Consider the following 23,998-nt stretch of genomic DNA (forward strand, 5'->3'; position numbering starts at 1 on the left):
TGAAGAGAGAAAGAAAGGTATCTGCTAAAAACCTGGGTTGAAAGCGGATGTTTACCACTCGTTGCACTTCCGGGTTGCTCACTCCGTTATCTCAGACCAAACAAAACCACAAACTTATGACAATGACAGTATTAGCATAGCCCGCATACTTGCGTAACATGAAGAGCATACTTTTATTTGCGCTTTTCGCTCCTTGTTGGGTCAACAGCGCCATTAAATCAAGAATTTCTACAGAGGAGGAACGTGAGAAAAAGCCCGAATACGGTAGGTTTCATAGCTAGCTACGTAAGCTAACGTTAGCTTTTCCTATCGTTGTTTCTTCAACTTGAAAAACGTTAACTGGTGTTTTAACATAATATTCATGGCAGCGGGCATGTTGTGTTTGTTCTAATTATTAAAACTGATAATTGTATCGATGGTAGTTTAGGTTAATATGGCGTTTAAAGTTAAAGAGTTTTGGCTAGCTGCTAATTAAGCATGTCATCAGGCTAATAGGGAACTGTGCGTTTCCCGTTGTCGTCTTTTAACGAGATATATGCTCAGTCTGAACACTTTCTCCATGGTCATATATATTCCGCTCCACACATTTTCCAGATGCACTAAATTCCATCCTGTCAGATTATGAGGTTCTGCCATCGTCAGGCCTCCAGCTGCACTCTGTCAGGAAGAGGGATGTCCACACCCAGTCCCACCTGGAGCGACTGGTGAGCTTCAGAGCTCTGCACAGGTAAAGCAGCACCATCACCACCACCACCACCAGACAGTTGGGATTTTCATAAAGATTTGTCGAAAAAAACTTGCGAAAAAACCTCTGACAATGAAGAATAATGTCCTTGTGTGAACAATAGGTCATGGGCTCCAATACATCCAGCAATTTAACCTAATATGAGGCTGCAGCTGTCTGCTGAAGAAAGATAGGGAGTTCAGGGGTTTTCCTGAGGTTTATGGAGAACTTAGGTGCAGTGATTACACCTAAAGAGAGGACATATTACAAACTACACTTATCTACCAGTAAAATGCCTCCACAATAAAACTAGTGAAATTATACCAAGTTTGAGCCACTAATAATTAAGAAAAGTAAGTTAAAAATGCTCTGTAGTTGTAGTTTTCAAGATACACTCTTGGGTCAAAACATGAAATTCTGATTATTAATGAGAGAATGGGTATTACGCTAAAGGAATGTTTGTCTCTGAGCTACCAGGTCTACTTCAAAACATTTTCTGCACATTACATTAACTTCACTTTTCAGATTCTGTATAGTGGAAGTTTTCTAAATCTATTATATAAATGTTCATAAACTAATATGTATGTGTAAATACACTTTAACATATAGATTTAAAACATCAGATAACCTGCACTTTTGTCATTCATCTTATTAAAGTATGTAACATTTAGAACATTTAATCTCTGAGGCAGATAATTTCTAAAAAAAAAAAAAAAAAAAAAAAAAGTATTTGTAGAAGTTTAGGCACTAATTACCATGTAATGTTAGGCTTCTTAACTGGAGCTATTGGCTTTGAGAATAAAAATTGCAGGAAAAACAGACAAACTGTCACAAACTATCATTATTCTTACAGTGGCTACTCAGTTATTATCAGGTAAAATTAAAGCTTGTAAATTAAAAATTGAACCTACAGATTTGATCAACCTTTTAAAAAATTCATTATTTTTTCTTATCTCTAGTTGTGACTCTCATCTGTTTTTGTAAAAACAGTGACTAGTCATTATTTTTTCCTACATGAATATATGTATTTTATACATATATATGTATATTATTTTGTAGGTGCAAAGCTCTCCTGTAGTAAAAGCAGACATCCAAATATGTTGGTATTGACATTTATCGCATGTGTTGAATTCTTACTTTTGTCCACAGAAATTTCAAGCTTTACTTGACCACCAATACAGACCTCTTCACTGACAACTTTAAAGCTGTATTTGTTGATAAGCATGGAAGGGAAAAGAACTACGACGTCCAGCTTCAAAACTATTTCAATGGCCACGTCGTTGGTGAGTATATTAAGGGATGCACATATATTGACACTTTTCAATTCTCAGTGGTTCTCCCTTGTATTCATTTATTGGGATTTATTAGATGACTAGATGGTAATTTTCATTGTTAATTTGTGTTTACAGGAGAAGAAAATTCACGTGTGCAGGCACACATAGATGGAGATGAGTTTTCTGCTCACATACTAACTGATGAAGCTGAGTACAATGTTGAGGTAAAAAACAGCTGTAACATTACTTAAGTGAACATTACATTTTGACAGTTAAACAGTTTTATCACTTGAAGACCCTCAAAAAGCCCTACAACTAAAGTCAGCTCTTCATTAACCCTTTCTTTATTGTTTGGAGTTTTTCAATGCCTGTGCTTTGGCTTCAATACAGCTTAATAAACGGTACTTTTTTTGGTGTTTTCGCTAAATCTTAAGGTTTATTTTTCAGCTCATTTGTATTTTTATACTTTCAATGCGGTTTCAAAACATAAAAAACTATTCTCCACAGCTTGAAGTTCTTAGTTAACAATAAACTATAATGATCTTTGCACCTTAAGTAATGACATCTGGTGTCAAGGCTTGTATGGGCTATATTGTTTTTTCAGATGATTTGGAGGGGAGTTACTGTATGATCAGTTGGTGTATTAGCTACAATAGAAGGTGATCTATATGATTGTTAGTAGAAACAGACAGGAGTTTGTGCACACAGTAGTTAAGCTGTGGACTGCTGTTGATAAGGTGAGCACCAAAATTCAATATTAGTATATTAATAATAATATTAATAATTCAGTTAATAATATCCGTTTAAGTGTGCACAGATTTTAGAATATTTTTCAGAGCTGAAGATGTTGAGATTATCTGTAGGATTGATGAGGATGGACAGGAGTAGGAACAAGCACATCAAAGGGACAGCCCAGGTTGGACGTTTTGGGGACACAGTAAGAGAGGCCAGATTGAGATGGTTCAGACATGTGCAGAGGAGGGATAGTGAATACATTGGTAGAGGGGTGATGAAGATGGAGCTACCAGACAGGAGAAAAAGAGGAAGAACAAAGAGGAGGTCTATGGATGTGGTGAAGGAGGACATGCATGTAGTTGGTGTGAAAGAAGAACATATAGGGGACAGGGTCAGATGGAAGAATATACTTTACTCTGATGACCCTAAAGGGTGCAGCTGAAAGATGAAGTAGGGTGCTATTAGTTTTGACTGATAGAGGCATGGGTAAACCAGCAACTGTCCTAGTCTGTAACAGAAAATGATTTAAGGCAGAGGAGTCTGGTGGCTTTGAAGAGAGAATAAACGCATATAATAGTGCAAGTCCAGCTTTGGAAAAGGGATAAGCTGTGAAAATATTCCACAAAGAACAGGTGGGTCTTTTTTTTCAGGTGATTAAAATCTGTTTTGTTGATGCCCATGACAACAGCATTAATATCATTTAGCTTCCATGTTGGTACTCCTGTCAGCTTCTCCAAATTGGAGGCATGCTGATTCCATCCTCTGTAGATATTATACTGACTAATAAGTACCTCACATACCCCCTTGTCAAAATATCTGAAATAACCTTTTTGAAATAACATTTCTAAATGGAAAATTTGACTCCTTCCAACTTCTCTGACCCCCTTCATTTTCTCTTCATGTCACGTCTGTTTTTTTGATCATACAGCCCCTGTGGAGGTTTACAAATTCTCCAACTGATGGTAGGCTGCTAGTGTATCGCTCCGATGACATCAAGAACCTGAGCCGCATTGCCTCTCCAAAAGTGTGTGGTTATATGCATGCACAGGCTACAGACCTGTTGCCACAAACGGCGAGAAGGGATTGGCAGGAGCAGGAGCAGGTGGACCAAGGAAAGGGTGAGCGAGTCCATCTGTTTTGTTCACATGGTGTAGAGCACAGGTGTCAAACATGTGGCCCGGGGGCCAAATCCGGCCCACCAAAGGGTCCAATTTGGCCCGCAGGATGAATTTGTGAAATGCAAAAATTACACTAAAGATATTAACAATCAGTGGTATCAACATCATTTAAATTCAGGTTCCGCATACAGTCCAATTAGATTTCAAGTGGGTCAGACCAGTTAAATATTATAATAACCTATAAATAATGACAACCCCAAATTTTCCCTTTGTTTTATTGGTGTAAAAAAAAGTAAAATTACATGAAAATTTTTACATTACCAAAGTATACTTTTACAAAATATGTGAATAACCTGAACAAATATGAACAAACGGAAATGTCTTAAGAAAAGTTAATGCAATTTTACCAATATTCTGCCTGTTACTAAATGTTTTTGTGATTGTAATGCACATGTGAAAATAATAAACTAATAAACCGAGGCAGAATATTGTTAAAATTGCACTTGTTTTTCTTAAGACGATTCAAGTTGTTCATGTTATTCAGATTTTTAAGGAAACTTTGTAGATGTAAACCTGATCGTAATATAATTTAACTGTTTTCACTGTTATTATTTTGCTGGTCTGGCCCACTGGAGATCAAATTGGGCTGAATGTGACCCCTGAACTAAAATGAGTTTGACACCTCTGGTGTAGAGAGATCGACTGCATTCTCATTTGTGTCAGTGCATATGTAGGAGGAAGCTAATGGCTGGAGATCTCAAATCTCGTCCAACTCAAGCTCTCAGCTTTAGGGCTGTTTGAAGACGGTTAAAAAGAGATAAGAAAAAAAAGAGTGGGCGGATAACAGAGATTTAAGGTTGAGCACAGGGAGAAGACTGTTGTAGTGTGACAAAGGAGGTGGGCGTTAGATACTTAAAGAGTGACATTAACAGCAGCCTTTTAATCTGTAATATCTAGTCTTTTCAATGTACATACACGCTACTGACAGATGGGTATTATAGAAAAACTGAATGTTCTGTGATTCTTTTGTGCTGCATTGGAAATGTAAAGAATATACTAGTGATAATGTGCCAGATGAGATTTCTCAAACACCTCTCACTGGCTCCTGGTTCAAAGCACTCACTGGGGATACGATCTGAGGTGACTGTTCTTATGGAGGAGGCATTAAAATTCATGGAGCTTCTGCTGCCCAGTGAGATAACTCTGAGTTGTCACTGGTCTCCCACTGCTTGTTGTGCAAAGCAGATCGGCGCACATTCACATTCTGAGCAGTGAACATGAAGCGTCTGATGTAATCCTCAAATGGCATATCTTATTTTTTTGTTTAAGAAAGTTTAGGTTGTACTTTATCGTGATTCATATCATCATCAGATTTGTATGATTTATATTCCATGTTTATTTATTTAGGATTGAATTATTTATAGATATACATTTAGAACAGTATTTAGTAGAAGAATATCAGTCATTTCTGTGTTTTGGGGATTCAGGTTTCATTCTTATAAACTCTATCTCAATCCGAATTTAGCACAAATGTCCACTTGAGCTCCAGCATGAACTGACTCACAATTCAAGAATTTATTCACTAATTACGATCAAATTTCACAGTTGTGTAATAGGACAACATAAATCACATTTCCATTATTCAACACCACAGTCGTCTGTCTTTCAAAATGTAGACCTATTTTCACTGTTCAGCAACAGTGAAGCACACGCCATTTTACTACAAAAAGAGGTAATATCTTAAACACCTTATCACGTTATTTCTTCTGTGCAGAACAGAGGCAGAGTTAAATCAGTTCACAGAAAAACAAAAAAGAAGACGTGCTGCTAAATGTGAAAATGAGGGCAATTAACAATGGGATACTGGAGCATGGCCTCATTATTTAACTTCTTGATGCCTTTATGTAAGTTTACCCTTGACTTATATATATTTGAATGAAGCAGTGCTTATGTAACATTGTGCCTTCTCCTCCTTCTGCTTTCCTGTGCATCTGTTTGTGATTGTTGGTTTTCAATCATAGACTTCCATCAGAGAGCGAAGAGACAAGTCCACGACCATAAGAAGAACACATGTCCCCTGCTGTTGGTGGCAGACTATCGCTTTTTTAGACACATGGGCCGTGGACAAGAGAGCGTCACCCTCAACTACCTGGTATGACTTCATGGTCATGTCTGCAATGATTCAGCATTTAAGGGTTTAGTTCAGGGGTGTCAAACACATGGACCATGGGACAAAACCAGCCCATCAAAGGGCCCAATCTGGCCCATGGGATGAATTTGTGAATGCAAATATTACACTGAAGATATAAGCTCAGTTCGACCTCAAGTGGATCGGATAACTAATATACTATCATAGTAACCCATAAATAATAACTATCTCCATAATTGATTACATGAAAATTTTTAAATTTACAAACCATCCTTTCACAAAACAATGTGAATAACCTGAACAACTATGAACACCATGAAATGTCTAAAGAGAAATAAGTGTAATTTAACAATATTATACCTGTTACTAAATGTTTTGTACCTTTGTTGAGCCACTATGATCTGTACGTTGTAATGTGTCTTCTGTTAATACAGGGTTCCTGTCTTGAATTTACAGATCTGCATTTAATACCTTAAAGTCTTTAAAAGGTATTCAATTTAAAATGGTAGATTTAAGATATGAATCCATAAACTTGTTGGCTGTACTGTGTTTCAATGCATCTGCTAAATGTCCAAGCTGCAAAGAAAGTAACGCTAGTCGACTCAGTTCCTCTAGTTCCAATCCGACAATTTTGCAGCCCCCGTGAGGAATGACTCGGATTGGTGGGAATCAAGGTGTTGGAGTAAATGAATACATTTTCCTAAATTCTAGGAGACACAAATTGTTGCCAGTATGGCCATGAAATAGGCTGTGAAATGGGCATCAAATTCTGTTCAAAGCAGTCTTGAAAAGGTCTTAAAGTCTTGAATTTGACTTGTAGAAACCTGTAGGAACCCTGTAATAAGATGAGGCATAATATTGTTAAAATTGGACTTTTCGTAAGAAACTGCATGTTGTTCATGTTATTCATATTTTTTAAAGGATAGTTTGTAGATGTAAATATATTTCATAACATAATTTTACTTTTTCACTGTTTGGCCCACCAGATTATGTTGGGCTGTATGAACTAAAATTATTTTGGCATCCATGGTTTATTGTAAACGAATCACTCTGCCATCCATTTTAATTGTGGATAACACACCTCCAATAAAATTAACTGTTTCTTGTATTACGGGTTATATATTTCTAGGTGCTACTCATTTGCTCTGTCTTTGGTTTGATGTCTTGTAGATTGAGCTGATTGATCGAGTCGATGACATTTACCGGAACACAACTTGGGATGATGAGTTTAAAGGCTATGGAGTTCAGATCCACCAGGTGTGTGTGTGTTACTATCTCATCATCACACTGTTGTAGTATTGTTAAATCTTGACCTATAATCAGTGATCAGGGCTCCTAGCAGCAACATGTCTTTGATTTAAGATCTCTCCCACAAGTGAATCTGAGAGTACCACTGTCCTTCGGTGTGTTAAGAACAGCATTTTTATGAAGAACTGAAATCTTTTGTGCGTGCCTCGTGGGTAATTTAATTTATTCCACAGGCTTAGGGAATGAATGGAGGCACTGTTCATCATACTATGAGCACTAGGCTTTTCTCACTGAGAAGATATGCATTAATTTCACGACGCATTCATTTCCCAATCTTCTTCACTCTAAACGTCATAAAGAACTAGATGTAATGAGCTGCTTTTAACCACAAATAGATTAGGAAAGCTTTTACGAGAAGATGTACTAAACATTCAAGCTCAACATCATGGCAAATTATGTTTTAGTTTGTTCTGAATAATTAATCAGTGATAAGGGCATAAAAATTAATTGAGTATGTTTTATACAGCTGGACTTCCTTTCAGCTGTGATACAAACCATACATGATTAATGAACAAAACAGACAAATGACTATGAAAAATGGAATTATGTTTCATTATACATGGAAAATCATTTATAAATCTTGTCTTTGGTTACTGTACTTAGATAATTATCAACAAGGAGCCTACGAAGCCTCCACCCGGCTGCCATCCTATCAGCTGGGTCCATTATAACATGGAGAACAGCTCGACAGGACAGGAGGCCTGGGATGTAAAGAAACTTCTGGAGGTAAGAGAATACTCTGGATGAATACTGAGTAACAGCATATGTGGTTTGAAAACAAAGAAACTTAGTTCATGTTTGCAAAATGTGCAAAATCTTGTGTGTGGTTTGAGCATTAATAGTGTTTTTTATGTGATCTCACCACACAACTAATTAACTGAAACACAATTGATGTTTGTGTTTGCTGTCAGTTGACAACTATGCATTTAAAATTGCTGATAAAAGTTTTCTATATGTTCCTTAGCAATTCAGTGCTGACATAGCTGACAACGCCTCCACTGTATGTCTGGCCCACCTGTTCACCTACCAGGACTTCGCAGAGGGGACGCTGGGGCTGGCCTACGTGGCCCCATCTAAACCTCATGCTCTGGGCGGACTCTGCCCTCGACGTAAGTAGATAATGAAGCCTTAGTTGAAGATAAATTGTCAGAGAGATAACAACAAATATCTAGTCAGATTTTTCTCATCATTTTATGGCACCAGTGTGGTTTATTTCCGATGCGAATATACACCTTATGAAGAAGAAGAGCCCATTATTGGGACAAACCCTGGAGCATAAATAAAAATGAATGAATTATGAATAATGAATTTCTGTTTGCTGTTTGTGCGCAGGGCAAATTTGAGCACAGTAACTTACATTTACAAACCCTCTTAATGCGAGCTGAAGTTCTATTATGGGGCACAAAATGATGGCTTAATCAAAATCACCTGTTAAGCAAGGTTATAATAGTTTTGGATTTTTCATTATAGTTTAGTTTTATTTAGTTTTGACTTTTTCTCTAATTCAGTTGGTCTTGATTTATTTTTAGAGCAGGTTTGCTAGTTTTTATTGGTTTTCATTTTTTTCTAAATGCTTAGTTTTAGTTTTTTCATATTGTTTATCTTCCTCGCTGTTGTATTCAGATAAATCCCATACAGGACTCTGCTGCTTTCTCCCAACTTTAGTCTCCATGTTGTCAGGTAGAGTGGGGACAAGAAGCCGACTAAACAACAATTGACAGACCATGAAGTGCCGTTAGCTAAAATTGCTTGTGTGAAATAAATCGATTTCATATCAGTCTGACATTGACAAAGATGAAAACGAAGGGAATTTTATCCATAATTTAAGCACACAGCACAGGTTCAGTTGGTTATCATTTTTTCTTTTAATTATAGTTTTTATTTATTTCAGTTAACAAAAATATTTTTTCAATTGTAGTTTTCGTCATTTCATTAGTTTTCGTTAATGATAGTAACCTTGCTGTCCAGTCTCACATGGAGAAAAATGATGCGACAACAGAGATGATATGTAGCATTTCTGTTGCTTTATACAACTGTTTTTATACAGCTGTTTAGAGGTCATTGTGATTATGCTTAATATATTCAGTTATGTAGATGAGTAATGACCAGGTGATTATGTGATAATGATAATGACAGACCTAGACACAAAGATGCAGCCCATAGTGAGTAGCTAGTAGCATGATACAAACATGTTCATTGTGCAGTAATGAAATCCTGACATGGTTTTACACTTGGCTCTGTCCCTCTTACGATGCGTGTTTCTCATAACCAGTTATGTTATGCTGGATTACTGGAAATTTGTTTAATTTATTTTATTTTGATTATTTGAACATTTAGAGAAATAGTGGATTTTTAAATTCAACTACTATTTAACGTCAATGACTGTGCATTTAGCCAAGGTGCGGTTTGCAGGGTTCATACGGGTGCTTGAAATCCTTGAATTTCAATGTTGTGTTTTCAAGGTCTGAAAAGTGCTTGAATTTTAGGTTAAGTGTCTGAAAGGGCTTCCAATTCTAACTCTGTGATGTGATTAATTTATTTTTAATATTAACTCTGCCAGGTTAGATGGCAAGCCAAAGCTACTTAAGAGAGGTGATACATTTTGAAAAATAACATTTTATGTCAAAAATTAAAATTACCAGGTACCCTCAGGTTGACTCCAGGTACATTTTTATCTTGATCTTTGGCTTGGTTCCAGTGTGCCTGGAGATCGCACTTCTCCTTTAACTTCTGAACATAATTTTAGACGTTTATAGCATAATACAATGTACATCATTGTGATAAAAAGTGAAAAAAAAATTAATGAGTATATGTATTCCTGTAGATATAGCGATAAGGTGTTGTGCTAGAAAAATTTGAGAATGACCCTTAAAAGTGCTTAAATATGACCTTGAAAAATGTGTGCAAACCCTGGGTCTGAGAAAATACCCCAAAATGAGAGGAAAGTCAGAGATAACAGCAGATACTGACTGTTTCTTTCTTTGTGGTATTTTGTAGCATACTACCCATCTGCCTCTGCCAAGAAACCCAGTTACCTCAACACAGGCCTGACCAGCACCAAGAATTACGGCAAAACCATCTTAACAAAGGTCCGTTTTCACTTGCTTTTCCAAACATATTCTTTCACTGAATTAATTATGGGTTGCATTTGGTTTCAGTTAGGATGTTATGTAACATGTCACCCTGCCAAGTTTATAGTCAAAGCAGAACGGACTCACCTTGTGGTGTGGGTGGTGTGAGTAATGATTTTATGTCTGTTACATTTACACAAAACAAGTATCAGTATGCTGCATGTTCATCTGCACAGTTAACAGCTCTGAGCTGAGAGGATTGTCAGGGATCAAGAAAACACCCACTGTTTGACACATACATGATTTTTGGCTGTGAAATCTGTGCTGTACAGACTGTAAATGAGTTAAAAAAGGAGCATTCTGTAAACACCACTGTCTTTTTCTTAGTGAAGTTTGACAGCATTTGTTAGCTGATAAAATGATACAAACTCCTGTGTATTCATGTCACATTAGGAGGCAGATTTGGTGACCACTCATGAGCTGGGACATAATTTTGGAGCAGAGCATGACCCTGACAACATTCGTTTCTGTGCTCCCACTGACGACCAGGGTGGGAAGTTCGTCATGTACCCTATTGCTGTGAGTGGAGACCACGTCAACAATAAGGTACCTTCACAAAAAGCAACAATACAGAATATCAGCACATATCATACACAGTAGACTATTACTAGTTAAGAAGATACAATTGATGCAGAGTGTGATTTTTTTTTTTGGGGGGGGGGGCGCACATGCCACTTGTCTGTGAGTTCCTGGGTGTTGGATAACTGTGACTCATGGGTGTTGCTGTGAAATGTAACCGCAGACAGTTAATATTCCTCCCCCGCCAGTGGCCTTAATGCCTCATAAGTACAGTACATCACTGTGTCAGCAGTCTTAAAGGGAAAAGAGTGGATTTTTTTTTTTTGAATGATAGAAAATGCTTCAATAAAAATGCATTTAACACTATGAAAGCTGTTAAAACACAATTAAACAAGCCACTCTTTATATGCTTAATTTTTTTGCTTGGCACTGTATTTGAAGCTGTTAGTTTCACAATTTTTTGCTAGATGACTTGCATAATTATTTCAAAGTGGTTCATTCTGGTCCATTATTATGATGACTGAGCTCCATTTGAAGCTGTGGTAATAAGCTCTTTAAACATACATCCGTAAACATATTACTGCACCATATTCATCATTTTAAAATATTTGAGTTTATTGTGAATCCTTATGAATTTGGTCAGTTAAGCCTTGACGAGGTGTGGAAAGAGATTGATACGACAGGAGGAAGATAAACAAAAGGAAATGAACGGGCGAGAAACTGATGCTAGAAAAGTCCAAATGACTATGATTGTTATGAGTAGGGTCAGTCTGTTCTGCATTTTTGAATTGTTGCACAGAGGATTGTACAAAAAGCCCCGTATTACTGGCCTAGATGCTGAGGAATCATCTAACACATCAGATTGATGACACAGAAAAGAGATGAATGGTCTATGTAATCATACTTTTGACGTAAGATGCTGGCGGAGTATCTTTGCTTTGTGCAAATACAAGACTTTACTAGAGTCCAGCAAACCTGTACTAACAAAGCACTGTTAACATAACTGAACACTACTTTAACTATAACTATATTTTCTGGAAACTATTCTAAATATCACTGAAGCACTACATTGCTTGGCAGAAGATAAATGAGTGACATCAGTACATTATTACCATATTTTTGTTGTGTTTCAATTTTATGAAACCTCACCAGTATTATGTTGTACTTTGATAAAAGCAATAAGCTACAAGAGGCTAGAACATACTGTGATCTTAAGGTTTCTTTCTTTAGTTGTTTGTCATGAACACTTCTCAGATACATACACTCAAGATGATGTTAAACCTGTTTCCTTTCCTTTTCTTCCTGCAGCGTTTCTCCAACTGCAGCAAGACCTCCATAGGAAAAACGCTGCGTTTTAAGGCTCCTGTGTGCTTCAAAGAGAGGAACAGCAAGGTATGTGGGAACTCTCGGGTGGAGGAAGGGGAGGAGTGTGACCCGGGGCTACTTCACCTCAATGATGACCTATGCTGCACATCGGATTGCAAGTTCAAACCTGATTCTCAGTGCAGGTAAGATTCTTAGATGACAAAGTGTCAGTTTCAGCCTCCCTTCAAGCTAAAGTTACGCAATAAAACGTTTGAAAGTCGGTTGGTTTAATGTAATGATTGCACATGCATGTTTCCTTCTCTTGTCCATCTATAGTGACAGAAACAGCCCGTGCTGCAGGAATTGCAAATTTGAATTGGCAGGAACACGGTGTCAGGAGGCAATCAATGCTACATGTAAAGGCATATCCTCCTGCACAGGTGAGTTCCTCCTGCTGGTCAAACTCAAGAACTGCAGCGATTGTCTCCTAAAGGGTTGTGATGTTGGACACTGTTTACTAATACTCCTTTGTATATGGTACAGGCAACAGCAGTAAATGTCCACCCCCTGTAAATGCCGACGATGGCACTGTGTGTGTCGACAACGGCAGGTGTCGCAGCGGAGAATGCAACCCTTTCTGTGAGGCCGAGCAGAACCTTCAGTCATGTGCCTGCAACGGTAAACAGTCATTTATCATAAAATCAGAGCCTGTTTTGATAAACATTTAAGAGGATGGTCAGGATTTTCATATTTAAAGAACCAGTGTGTAGGGGATTTAAGAGTTAATTGCAAAAGTGGACTAAAATGGAATGGAATATTAGAGTTAGAGTTGCAGACATGTAGAGAGAGAGGAACGAGCGAGATAGAAAGGAGGATGAGAGAGCGACAGTAGGATAGAATGAGAGCAATGGAAAGATAGAGATGGTGAAACAGTGAGTGCAAGAAATAGATGGAGAGAGGTAGAGAGTGAGAGAGAATGCAATGGGGGGGGTTGAGAGAAATTCATGGGAAAATTCACTGGTCAAGGAGGCAACAGGATAAAGTTTAAGAAAATGTGCATGCATAAGGTAGTTAAAAAAAAAAACCCAAAACAATACGAATAAAACTCTATAGTCCTATATCCTCCTGAGACTCAGCAAAGCATTTTTGTCCTCTGTAGTGGACAAGAGTTTCACAGCTTTACTTTAACAAAAAAAAAAAAAAAAAATCCACTGAAAAGGACATATTTTATATATATATATATATATATATATATATATATATATATATATATATATATATATATATATAAAGTTAAAAAATGTATCTGAAAAAACTGTTGCATCATGCTGTTTTCAATCAAGTCAATTATTTAATGTAAAATGGTGAAAATGTTGACTTCCTGGGTGTCAGGAGGATATACACCCACACACACACACACATATATACATATATATATACATATACATACATACATACACACACACACACACACTATTATTATTATTCCACCCATCCCATCAATTTTCAGAACTGCTTAATCCTTGTGAGAGTTGTGTGGGTACCAGAGCATATCCCAGCTGCTATCAGTTATAGTACAAAACATATTTGCTTGCTGCCATGCAAACTGATGTTCATAGAGCGTAGATGGAGTAGAGTCGGTCAAAACCATTTACCTGATACATGTGGTGTGATAACGAGCTCATTGCTGATGTCCAACCTTGGCTTTTGTCTCTGTCCATTGCAGCTTCACTCAGAGGGTGACAGTGACCATGAACTGATATAGTACTTTTAATTCTCTTTCCCAGAAACCGAGGATTCCTGTAAAGTGTGCTGTAGAAAAAAGGATGGCACCTGCTCTCCCTTTGTCCAGGCCAATGGAAGTTTTCTATACCTTCGCAAAGGAAAACCCTGCACTGTGGGATTCTGTGACGAGACTGTAAGTTACAATTTTCCCATAATGAGCTGAGCTAAAAATAAAGTTGATTACTGTAGAGATAGATGCTCTAAAGTAAAGCCGACCTTTCTGGTCACAATGATACAGCTACTTTAAAACATATTGAAAAGCCAGATTATTCAAGACAGTAGTTAATGAGTAAAAAAAGGAGGTTGTTTGCAAGGTTAAGTGTCAAAAATTAGAGTCTGTGTGTTATCTTTAGCGAGTGTTAATGTTCATATCACCACAGGGAAAGTGCATGAAGCAGGTGCAGGATGTGATCGAGAGGCTGTGGGATTTCATCGATAAATTGAACATCAACACATTTGGTAAGTCCCTGACCACTTATGTACATGTGACTCATTACGTTTTGTTTCTACAGTTAATATCTACAGACGCTGAGTCATAAACTTTCTTTCTGTCTCGGCTTTTGTTTGTCTATTAACCTCATTCTGCCATCAGGGAAGTTCCTGGCTGATAACATCGTCGGCTCTGTTGTTGTGTTTTCCCTCGTCTTCTGGATTCCTTTAAGTATCCTGGTGCATTGTGTGGTAAGGACTGTCGAACCTCAGTTTACACTAAACATCATCTAGGATTCTGTATCTCTGTGGTAATGTTATGACTGACATTGCTGTCTTGTAGGACAAAAGGCTTGATCAGCAGTTTGAGGAGAACACCAAGTCCTTCTACTACCCTCCAAGTGTAAGTACTTCATCTCTACTCGGATACCCACACTGCATACGATAATGTGCACTAGTCTTGCTGCCACACTAACACTAACCAAATTAACAAAAACACTGCTTCTGTTTAAACCCACTGACATCTTTAATAGGGAAGGGAGAGCATGAGGCCTGGTTTCTACCTTTTGTCGTGTTGTTGCAGATACAGATTTGATCTTGAATATTTCTGTGGCGAATCCTCTGCTGCCATAAAACTGTATTTTCTGACAAATTAGCAAGAGCAAATCCGGATAAATTCTTTTTTTTTTTTTTTTTTTTTTTATGGCTAAAAGTGTATCTCAGGGAGCTTTAACTCAATCTCTAAGTGTTCCAACCACTGCTTACTGTAAAGGTTCTAATTATGTTGAAAGTCTAGATTATAGATGTGTGAGTAACATAAGTACTTCATGTGAGCTATGGAAACAGTCTGATTTGCATCTCGCTTTCCCTAAAATAATGTTATCAGTGCTATTAAACACCACACACATTTCCGTCTTCATTTAGTTTCTGAGATAGTGGGGCTTTGAAAATGGGACATTAGGCTGACTTTACTGTTAAAATGAGTGGTTCAGATAAAAATATTTAAGTCAATAAGTCATTACTTTTGAACTAGTCATGATGGATGCATGAGATTTCAATCAGGGTTTGTTATAAGATGCAAGATGTTTTTAACTTTTGTAAAAGCCACCGTTATAAATTTGTCAAATTGCTGAAAATTGTAATTGTGCTACAGATCAATTTAGTCCTGGCATATCTCCACATTGAGGCATATCAGATCTTTCTAATTTTGGCATTTATTTTCTATGTTTTAGGACTATTGGACTAATGAAGTATTTTTCTAAAAAGAAACAAAATGTTATTTATGGAGGCATAAAAAAATAGAAAAAATACACCTATAGATCTACCATAAAAACAGTTATACCAAAGAGAATATATGAACTTTATATCATTAACTAAACTATATTTATTAGTACCAGATGATTAGTATGTTATTTAATTATTTATTTCTCTCTTGCACACATCTCAAAGGTCATTAATGGCAGTAACTGTAAATATATTTACTTTTAATTTCTAACATGGAAATATATTTCAATGTATATCTACAAAGCATATACTGCCAATTTGATAAATAATTAGCAAGTGGTAGCAGGAATACTATAGAAAAAAATAAAGACTAAAGCTACCTGTGACTAAATTATTCAATAAACAGAGCTTTCCAAGTCTCTAAAACTAAAGCAAAACTATAATGAACAATGCAAGAAGAGCTAATCTAGAAAATAGAACTGAAAAAATGCAGGTAAAATCAGAATCATTTCAGTGATCTAGCAATACATCACACTAGTTCCTTTTTGTAATGTTTTTTTTTTTTTTTAGACCATTCTTTCCTCTTAATATTTTTCAGCATCATTAAGTCACTTGAAAAAACTTTGGGAAAAAAATTAGTTTCTCAAAATTAAACTAAACCATCTTATGCACTCATAAAACTGGACTGAAACATTAAACTAATAAAAATGACCGTTAAGTATCATTTGTTTCTAAGAGAATGAGTGTATTTAAATACAGATAGGACAGAAACAGGGAGGGATTAAAACGTCTCTGACTGGTGTTGAGCTTACTGCTGAGCTGAAGCTCCGAATGACCTGCTCTTTACCTTGGCCCTTCCCTTCACTCTCATTGGAACTGCAGCAGATGGTGGAAGTTTGTAATAGAGCTCCCGCCATAGGTGAGTGCGTGTACCGTGGCTTGGTGTTGCGATGCGTTGCCATTGAGTCCATGATGAGGATGCATGGTCCGTGGCCCACGTTTGGGATACTCCTGCAGTCACTTACTCCTTGATGTAATCACTGATCGGGCTGCACATTTAATCAGAAACACGGAGGAGAGAGAGGCCGGAAGTGAGACTAAATGTGAACAGCTGCAAGTGACATGTGATCAGAAATTACCTCAAGACAGCAAGATTGCATTCTGGGAGTATTCAAACAGAGAGAGGACTGAACAGGCTTCACCTTTATTGTCTTTTGTGAAATCAGATGCAGTGTGTGTCGACGTTTTAAGTTTGCATTTGCTGCTGTTCGAAGCCAAGAAAAGTTGCGGTCATTTAGGTGATTTGTCGTTTTGTTTTATCCATTCTTTTTCTTTTCTAATTGCTGTCTGCACAGTTTTAAGTTTACTGTTAGGTTTTAATGGAAACACATGGAGACTGAGGGTGCATTCCTCCATACATCTTTCTCACAGCAGACATGTTCACCTGGAAAAGGGTTAACTCATGATATCAGTCGCTGGCTGTGATTTTTAGGTGAACCAGTGGCCCTGCAGTGAACCAGCATGCACAACACCAGGGCCCTCGTCCAACTAAACACACAACAGCTTTTAATGTTACAACCCTAAATGTCCACTGTGAAAAAGGTTTATCATTTTACTCATTCCAACTTTAAATTGATATAAAGCGGAGATTTTAATTTAATTTTAATATACAAACCACACGGTTGTTTTCAGAATAAAACACTATGTTTACATGCACACGGGATTCCACACAGATCATGCATCAGTGTATCCGCTTGGGTGTTCTACACTTACTTACAATATTGATATGCTGACATTATTCAGCTTTTATGTACATTCTTTGGATATGTATTTAATTTACAGTGCATTTGGAATATAGATCTCATTTGCATTTTTACTGTAGGTTGTGACACAGACCCTTTTTAAGGTCATCTGTGGAGAGAAAGATCCTCTATATTGGAGATAGATGCTTGAAAGGAGGTCACTTTCATTTGGAAGAACAATCACAGCTACTTGTAAATATAATACGATGTTTACAGGTTTTATGATGTATGCAAATGGCAGTCCTTTTCAGACAGGTGTTTTAAAGAATAAAAGTGGTTGATACAGTCAGCCACCAGTAGAAACATCCTACTTTTAAGTATTAATCACAGCTGAGGGTGAACATGGATATAAAAACACTCTTTTCATTGGCCATGCAAACAGGTTTAATAGGAATATCGTCACCTTCCTAAATTGCCCATGTCATTTTTTCAGATTTTCAGGAAACACAAAAACCTGAAATTGAGTATGTAATGTTTCAGGCAAAAAAAAGTTGTAAAGTTTGTAAAAAAAAAAAAAAAAAAAAAAAAAAGACTTGGGCAGTTATTTTAGGAAGGTGATGACATTGTTCCTTTCAAAAAACAAACTGGAATATTTTGTGCATGTAGACATAGTCGTGATGAAGATCAGGACTCAAGTGTGAGTTTAACAGAAAGGAGTAAAAAATGGAATGGATCTCACCTCAGTCACAGAGCCACAGCCTTGATTTGCTTCCATCTCACTTGTTCTTCTGTTTCTTCAGAGTCAAGACATGCTGAGCAACCTCGAGTCAACATCCGTGCGCATCGTCAAGCCTCCTCAGCCTCCCTCCTCCTCCGCAGGCCGGACCGCGCCCTCCTCCCTGCCCCCGCTGAACCAGGCCGGGGCGCCTCGCGTGGCCAGCAGCAGTACCCAGGCCCCAGGTCCGAACTACGTCCCCACCCCGGACAGCGCCGGGGGACCGCGGATGGCCACAATCCAGGAGGACACCAGCAGCGACTCTCACCAGGGCGAGGAGGCCCCGCCAGAAGATTCCACAACCGCAGGAGCCTCCTCGTTGGCTACGAAATCCTCCTTCGAGGATCTGACAGAACCGAACCCAACAGCCAGGGACAGACGGCGCCTCAAGAGGCAGGAGTGCATTGACACTAAAGAGACTGAGTGCTGAGAGTTGACCAACAGTCACTCTGGTCTCAAACACATACAACCTGCCATGTATTTTAGGGAACATGCAAATAGACGCAGCATCATATCAGTTTTACATATTAAAAAAGGCACAACCAGAAAATGTAGAAAGGCAATAGCACACATGTACACACCTGAGGATAACAGAGGAGTCAAACACTAGATCTGGATCAAATTCAGTCAGTTGTAAGGGACTGAAATCTGTACACCACTGCTATTAAAATAGCTACTCAGTGATTTGATGTCATGTGCTTGTGGTGAAATAAAGCTGTGCCTTGTTTAGTTTCAAGCCCCTTTTTCGCAGACCAATCGCGGGCCGGTTCCCCAAACACACTGTAGGAACAAAAAGACACAAATCATGAGGTTCTGTTAGCTTTGTCCACTGTAATTTTTTTTTTAAAGTGAGATTTTTTTTCTTTACTAAACACAACCTATTTAAAGCCTCTGTCTCGTTTGCTTCATATATTGAAATCTTTCAGTCTGATGAATTCAGTTTAAGTTGCTTTCAGAACTATGGACATTAAACTTGTTTGTACTTTGCATCATAAGTGCACTAAAAGTATTGTTCACATCACTGGAGGATTATGTTTTATAAATGTTAACTTTGCTGTGACTACAATATTTCTTTTACCCCTTCGTGCTTAAAACGCAACAATTTAAAACTGTGCAAGGTTCAGTTGGTAATCTCAGTGTTAAATGTAATTCAGCTGATGAAATAACATAATTGAACTTTATTTATTTTAATCTTCTGCGTGATGACATTCTGTGTGTTTGACCCCTGTACAAAGAAAAGTTGTGCCTTGTCTAATTTTGTGCCTGACTTTTTCCAATCGATTTACTTTGCTGTGAAAATTCCCAGTTGATGAAGTCATACCTTGACATATTCCATTTTTTTCCCCCAGAAGAAATATTTCGAGGTGCTCAGATGTTACTTTCCACATCATCTTTTACCCGTTTCATTCATGCACTTCTCTCACGTCTGTCTCACCACTGTTGCCTGTTGTGCCATATGTTAAAGGTGTAAAAAGTATATTTAACTGTAGGTCATGTATCTAACGTTGATTGTGCTGGATGGATGTGAACTGTTACAATTAACAGATGTGGGTCATATATAAAATTCTATGTATATTAATGTTTCTATGCCTGTGATTTTTAAGTTACTTGTTCACGCACATCTTAATAAAAACTTTATTGTGCATTTTGAACCTTAACACATGGTCTGCGTTACTGTATCTCAGCCTGAATTCAGTCCCAACAGCGCATTCATTTATGCAAAAAAAAAAAAAAAGGTGCAAAAAACACATTAATGCTGGTCATAATGTCTTCTCTACAGGATGTCCAGCCCTGTAGAATCTTAAATGTCTCTAATGCTACGTTCACACTGCAGGTCTTAATGCCCAATCCTGTTTTGTTTTTTTTTTTGTGTGTGGTTCACATTATAATCCAAATGTGATGTCATCAGAGTCATGTGTGAACAGTGTATGGTCCTGAGGTGACGTCACACACTACATACTGTGTTTATGGAAGTAAATATGGATCTTGCCATGTCTCAGAATTGTGACCTCTATCGCATTTCGGTGATGTAAAGGTCAAATGAAATGCGACGTGACTGTTCAGACTGAAGTCATATTGCAAAACATCAGATATGCGTCTGATTTAGGGCCACATATGAAAGTGGACTGGGTCTGATTTGGAGTAAAAAATAAAAAAAACAAAAATCTGACTTGTCCTATTCAGACAGTCAAAAAAAATAAGATATAAAAAAGTAAGATTTTGGACACTTTTCCCTGCAGTGTGAATGTACTGTACTTTCTTCTTCACTAGTCACAAAGCAGGCTGCTCTCTGGACTCTTGGCGTCCACGTCTCCCCAGTAGGGCAGGATGAAGGGCAGGTTGGCCACACGACTCTCCAGAAGCCCCCACAGGTGATGGGCCACAAACTGGTTTCCCTTCTCTGACAGATGCAACCCGTCGGACAGATACACTGTGTAGTCCTGTCAAACCAAGGAGGAAAAGTCAGTCAACTGCTGGTGCAAATCACAATGAAAGTAAAGGGAACCGAGGAAAACCAGACACTCGAAACAATGTATGAGAGAAATATAATAGACCCATCTCACATCTTTTATTCTAAATATGAGTTATTACCCTCGAGGAAATGTTTCAGAGTAAGCAAATACAAAACTAGCCTCTATAAGTGCTTATCGTTTATTCTGTCTAATATATATGTCAGAGAAAAAATTATTAGACCATCAAAAGTCATCAGCAACAATAGTTATGCAATCAAGTACTAACTCCTGTGTATCATGTGACTAAAACAGACAGAAAAGAAAACATGGAATGCCTAAAAGCACTGTTTTTGTCAGTACAATGCCATAGCTATTGATGTAAGAACTGAAGTGATTTGGTTATTATTAAGAAAACATGGAAAATGGCTAGATATCAGCTCTGAAATTAAACTCTTACGAGCTATTTTTGTTGTTATCTAGCACACTTTTTAGCAGCTGGATGTGTGTCATCACCTCTTTTCATGTCCTGTAAACATATATATTCATACATTCAGGACAACATCCAAACTCTACAGGGTGGGGAAGCAAAATTTACAATATTTTGAGGCAGGGATTGAAAGACAGTGTATGACCAATTAGTTAATTGAAAGTCATGAGAATTTATTTGCCACAAGAAAAATTACATAATAGAAAATGTTTTTATTCTATGTGTCCTCCTTCTTTCTCAGTAACTACCTTCACACGCTTCCTGAAACTTGCGCAAGTGTTCCTCAAATATTCGGGTGACAACTTCTTCCATTCTTCTTTAATAGTATCTTCCAGACTTTCTCGTAATAGTTTTGCTCATAGTCATTCTCTTCTTTACATTATAAACAGTCTTTATGGACACTCCAACTATTTTTGAAATCTCCTTTGGTGTGACGAGTGCATTCAGCAAATCACACACCCTTTGACGTTTGCTTTCCTGATTACTCATACGGGCAAAAGTTTCTGAAAAGGTATGGATAATAGTGTTAGGTATGATTATGACATCAATATATGTTTGGTTTCAAAACAATTGACGCAGTGCCTGCTGAGAAAAAACAACTAAATGTTCATTGTAAATTTTGCTTCCCCACCCTGTACACAGCGATGGGATCGAACACAGGACCCCCTCCTCATTTACCTGTCCATCTTTCTGCATTAGTGTCCAGAGGTCCAACACGTCTGCACCACACTGACTAGCAGCCTGGACACACGCCTGTGCATACTGTCCCGCCACAGAGTTGTGTCGATTGAGTGAACAGCCTGGAAAAATATAAGCAAATACTTGTGACTTTGGTGTCTCTGGATGGTAAATCCCAGCAGTGAATGCACAAAATAATTACAATTAAAGTGAAGTCATTATTTCTTCTGAACTAAAAGGATGATTTTTGGCCTTAATAATGTTATTTATGGCTTTCAACTCTATAATCAGAACATTACAGATATTTAGAGTTAGAAAACATATTAAAAATATCACGATGTGATCACAGTCTATCACATTTATCATTTTTCTTTTGTCAAACAACCCTACTGGAGGATAAAACCAAAGCAAAAACAACAGAGAATAAACCAAATTACACTTACCTTTCAAAATGCACTCCTTCTCCCAGGCAGGTTCATGTATAGGAGGAGGAGTGATGAAGATGACTCTGTCTGATGCCACTCCAGCTGATGTTAGAAGTCTGGAGATCTCCTTCAGGTTCTCTGAATACTCCTGCAGAGGGACATGCTGCTGAGGGTTTGCATCTGTGTGATAGTAAGAACAAAACAATCATTCTGTGGATATGCCTATGAATTTACACTTACAAATGATCATTGCGCTAAGGAGGCTCCAAGTCTTGCTTACCTTCCAAGGAGGCGTCATTGGCTCCAAAGAAGACAGTGACAGCAGCTATGTTACCGTCTGCTGGACTTTGAGGGTTGATGAGTCGAGGTAGAATAATCTTTGCCCATCTGGAGTTGTATCCAGACAGCCCTCTGTTTACAACATCACACTTCCTGTTGGAAAACATTCACATTTACAGTCGCAGAAAAAATTCTTAGACCAGCAAAAGTCATCAAAAACAATGGTTAAGCAATCAAGTCCTAACTCCTGTGTGTATCATGTGACTAAAACAGACAGAAAAGAAAACATGGAATGCCTAAAAGCACTGTTTTTGTCAGTACAATGCCACAGATATTGATGTAAGAACTGAAATGATTTTGGTTATTATCAAGAAAACCGTGGAAAATGGGTAGATATCAGCTCTTAAATTAAACTCTTACGAGCTATTTTTACTGTTATCATTATATTTGTCCAAACTGATGTACCTTTAGTTGTACCAGGCATTAAAATTAACAAGAAACTTAAGAAACATGGGTGGTCTAATAATTTTTTCCGCGACTGTAGATGTCATTCAAGACAAACTAAGATGATCAAAGATGCTAAATAGCTTTTAACCTGTAAAATATACCTTTAGTACTATTAATGTGTGGTAAATGATAATAAAAAAAGGACACTCACCTTGCTAGTTTGTTGGCCAATTCCGAGCCCCATCCATTAGGTTGAAAAGAAAACTGAAAGACAGAACAGCACTGTTTCATTCACTCCAATGCTAACACGTTAGCTACAAATGAAAGAGCAGCAGACAAAATGCACGCAATATTAAAAGTCTGTTAAACAGCGACTTTAATGCCAAAGCTGACCTGTGTGATGGAGTCACCAAATAAAATCACTCTCGGCCAAATTACAGTTTTAAACTTGGACATGATGAATCTGAAGTTACCGACTCTGGTAAAATCCAACTTCCGGGTTAGGCGGAAATATTTCTACTTTTTCGATTTTCAAAAGAAAAGCTGTCGGTTAGTATAAGGATTTTTTTTTTTTTTTTTTTTTTTTTTTGTAGAAATTCAATACAATAGTCTTTATGTTATTTCGAGATCTTTTTTCATCAATAAATGTTCTCAATTTATATGTTGCTCATCTTAATTTATATATTAATTACCTTTCATAACATTGGGACGTCAGCATATTTCTTTTATTCAATTTGTAAACTTATCATTTCATGTATGTTTGGCCAGATTTTGACTCACATTTGCACACAGGAAACTCCTGATGGCTTTACATCAGCATTTATGACTCAATTAAGTCATACAAAAACCATCTGAGCAACAAGAACTTAATGACATTAGATCAGTGCTGGATGTGATTCACTGTTCACAGATTTGTTGTTGCTTTTGCCACAGTTTTTCCTTATGGATGAAAAGTTTTAAATGAATGGATGTTTTTATTTCTGATGGCAAGGTATTTCAGATCCGAGAACC

At 37.5% G+C, this 23,998-nt stretch overlaps 2 protein-coding genes across 3 annotated transcripts; one reads left to right on the top strand and one right to left on the bottom strand.

The window, feature by feature from the left end:
* Positions 1-46: 46 nt before the first annotated feature.
* adam17a (ADAM metallopeptidase domain 17a) lies at positions 47-19,870 on the top strand. 2 transcript variants are annotated; one of them, XM_030126225.1, is made up of 20 exons: positions 47-264; positions 595-727; positions 1,874-2,007; positions 2,134-2,222; positions 3,662-3,851; positions 5,873-6,003; positions 7,171-7,257; positions 7,912-8,034; positions 8,273-8,417; positions 10,306-10,397; positions 10,833-10,985; positions 12,267-12,466; positions 12,600-12,703; positions 12,807-12,941; positions 14,051-14,181; positions 14,429-14,507; positions 14,641-14,729; positions 14,821-14,880; positions 16,584-16,620; positions 18,244-19,870. In XM_030126225.1, the coding sequence occupies exons 1-20, from the start codon at positions 159-161 to the stop codon at positions 18,624-18,626; spliced, it is 2,601 nt and encodes an 866-aa protein (XP_029982085.1). In that variant the 5' UTR covers positions 47-158; the 3' UTR covers positions 18,627-19,870. The 2 variants fall into 2 exon arrangements, with proteins under 2 accessions (XP_029982085.1, XP_029982086.1); XM_030126226.1 differs by lacking the exon at positions 16,584-16,620.
* Positions 16,277-23,492, bottom strand: iah1 (isoamyl acetate hydrolyzing esterase 1 (putative)). Its single transcript, XM_030126228.1, has 6 exons — positions 23,381-23,492; positions 23,199-23,251; positions 22,542-22,693; positions 22,280-22,441; positions 21,837-21,958; positions 16,277-20,659 (listed from the first exon to the last, which is right to left on the bottom strand). The coding sequence occupies exons 1-6, from the start codon at positions 23,441-23,443 to the stop codon at positions 20,486-20,488; spliced, it is 726 nt and encodes a 241-aa protein (XP_029982088.1). The 5' UTR covers positions 23,444-23,492; the 3' UTR covers positions 16,277-20,485.
* Between the last annotated feature and the right edge of the window lie 506 nt (positions 23,493-23,998).

This window comes from Sphaeramia orbicularis, chromosome 22 (assembly GCF_902148855.1).
Source record: "Sphaeramia orbicularis chromosome 22, fSphaOr1.1, whole genome shotgun sequence".
In the NCBI taxonomy this organism is placed as follows: Eukaryota; Metazoa; Chordata; class Actinopteri; order Kurtiformes; family Apogonidae; genus Sphaeramia; species Sphaeramia orbicularis.

Coding starts and splice junctions, on each gene's coding strand:
- iah1 (XM_030126228.1), bottom strand. CDS start 23,443: ATGTCCAAGTTTAAAACTGTAATTTGGCCGAGAGTGATTTTATTTGGT. Junction 22,694..23,198: donor TTGGCCAACAAACTAGCAAG/GTGAGTGTCCTT, acceptor GTTTTCCAACAG/GAAGTGTGATGTTGTAAACA. Junction 21,959..22,279: donor GAAGGAGTGCATTTTGAAAG/GTAAGTGTAATT, acceptor ATATTTTTCCAG/GCTGTTCACTCAATCGACAC.
- adam17a (XM_030126225.1), top strand. CDS start 159: ATGAAGAGCATACTTTTATTTGCGCTTTTCGCTCCTTGTTGGGTCAAC. Junction 3,852..5,872: donor GCAGGTGGACCAAGGAAAGG/GTGAGCGAGTCC, acceptor TTTCAATCATAG/ACTTCCATCAGAGAGCGAAG. Junction 7,258..7,911: donor ATGGAGTTCAGATCCACCAG/GTGTGTGTGTGT, acceptor TACTGTACTTAG/ATAATTATCAACAAGGAGCC.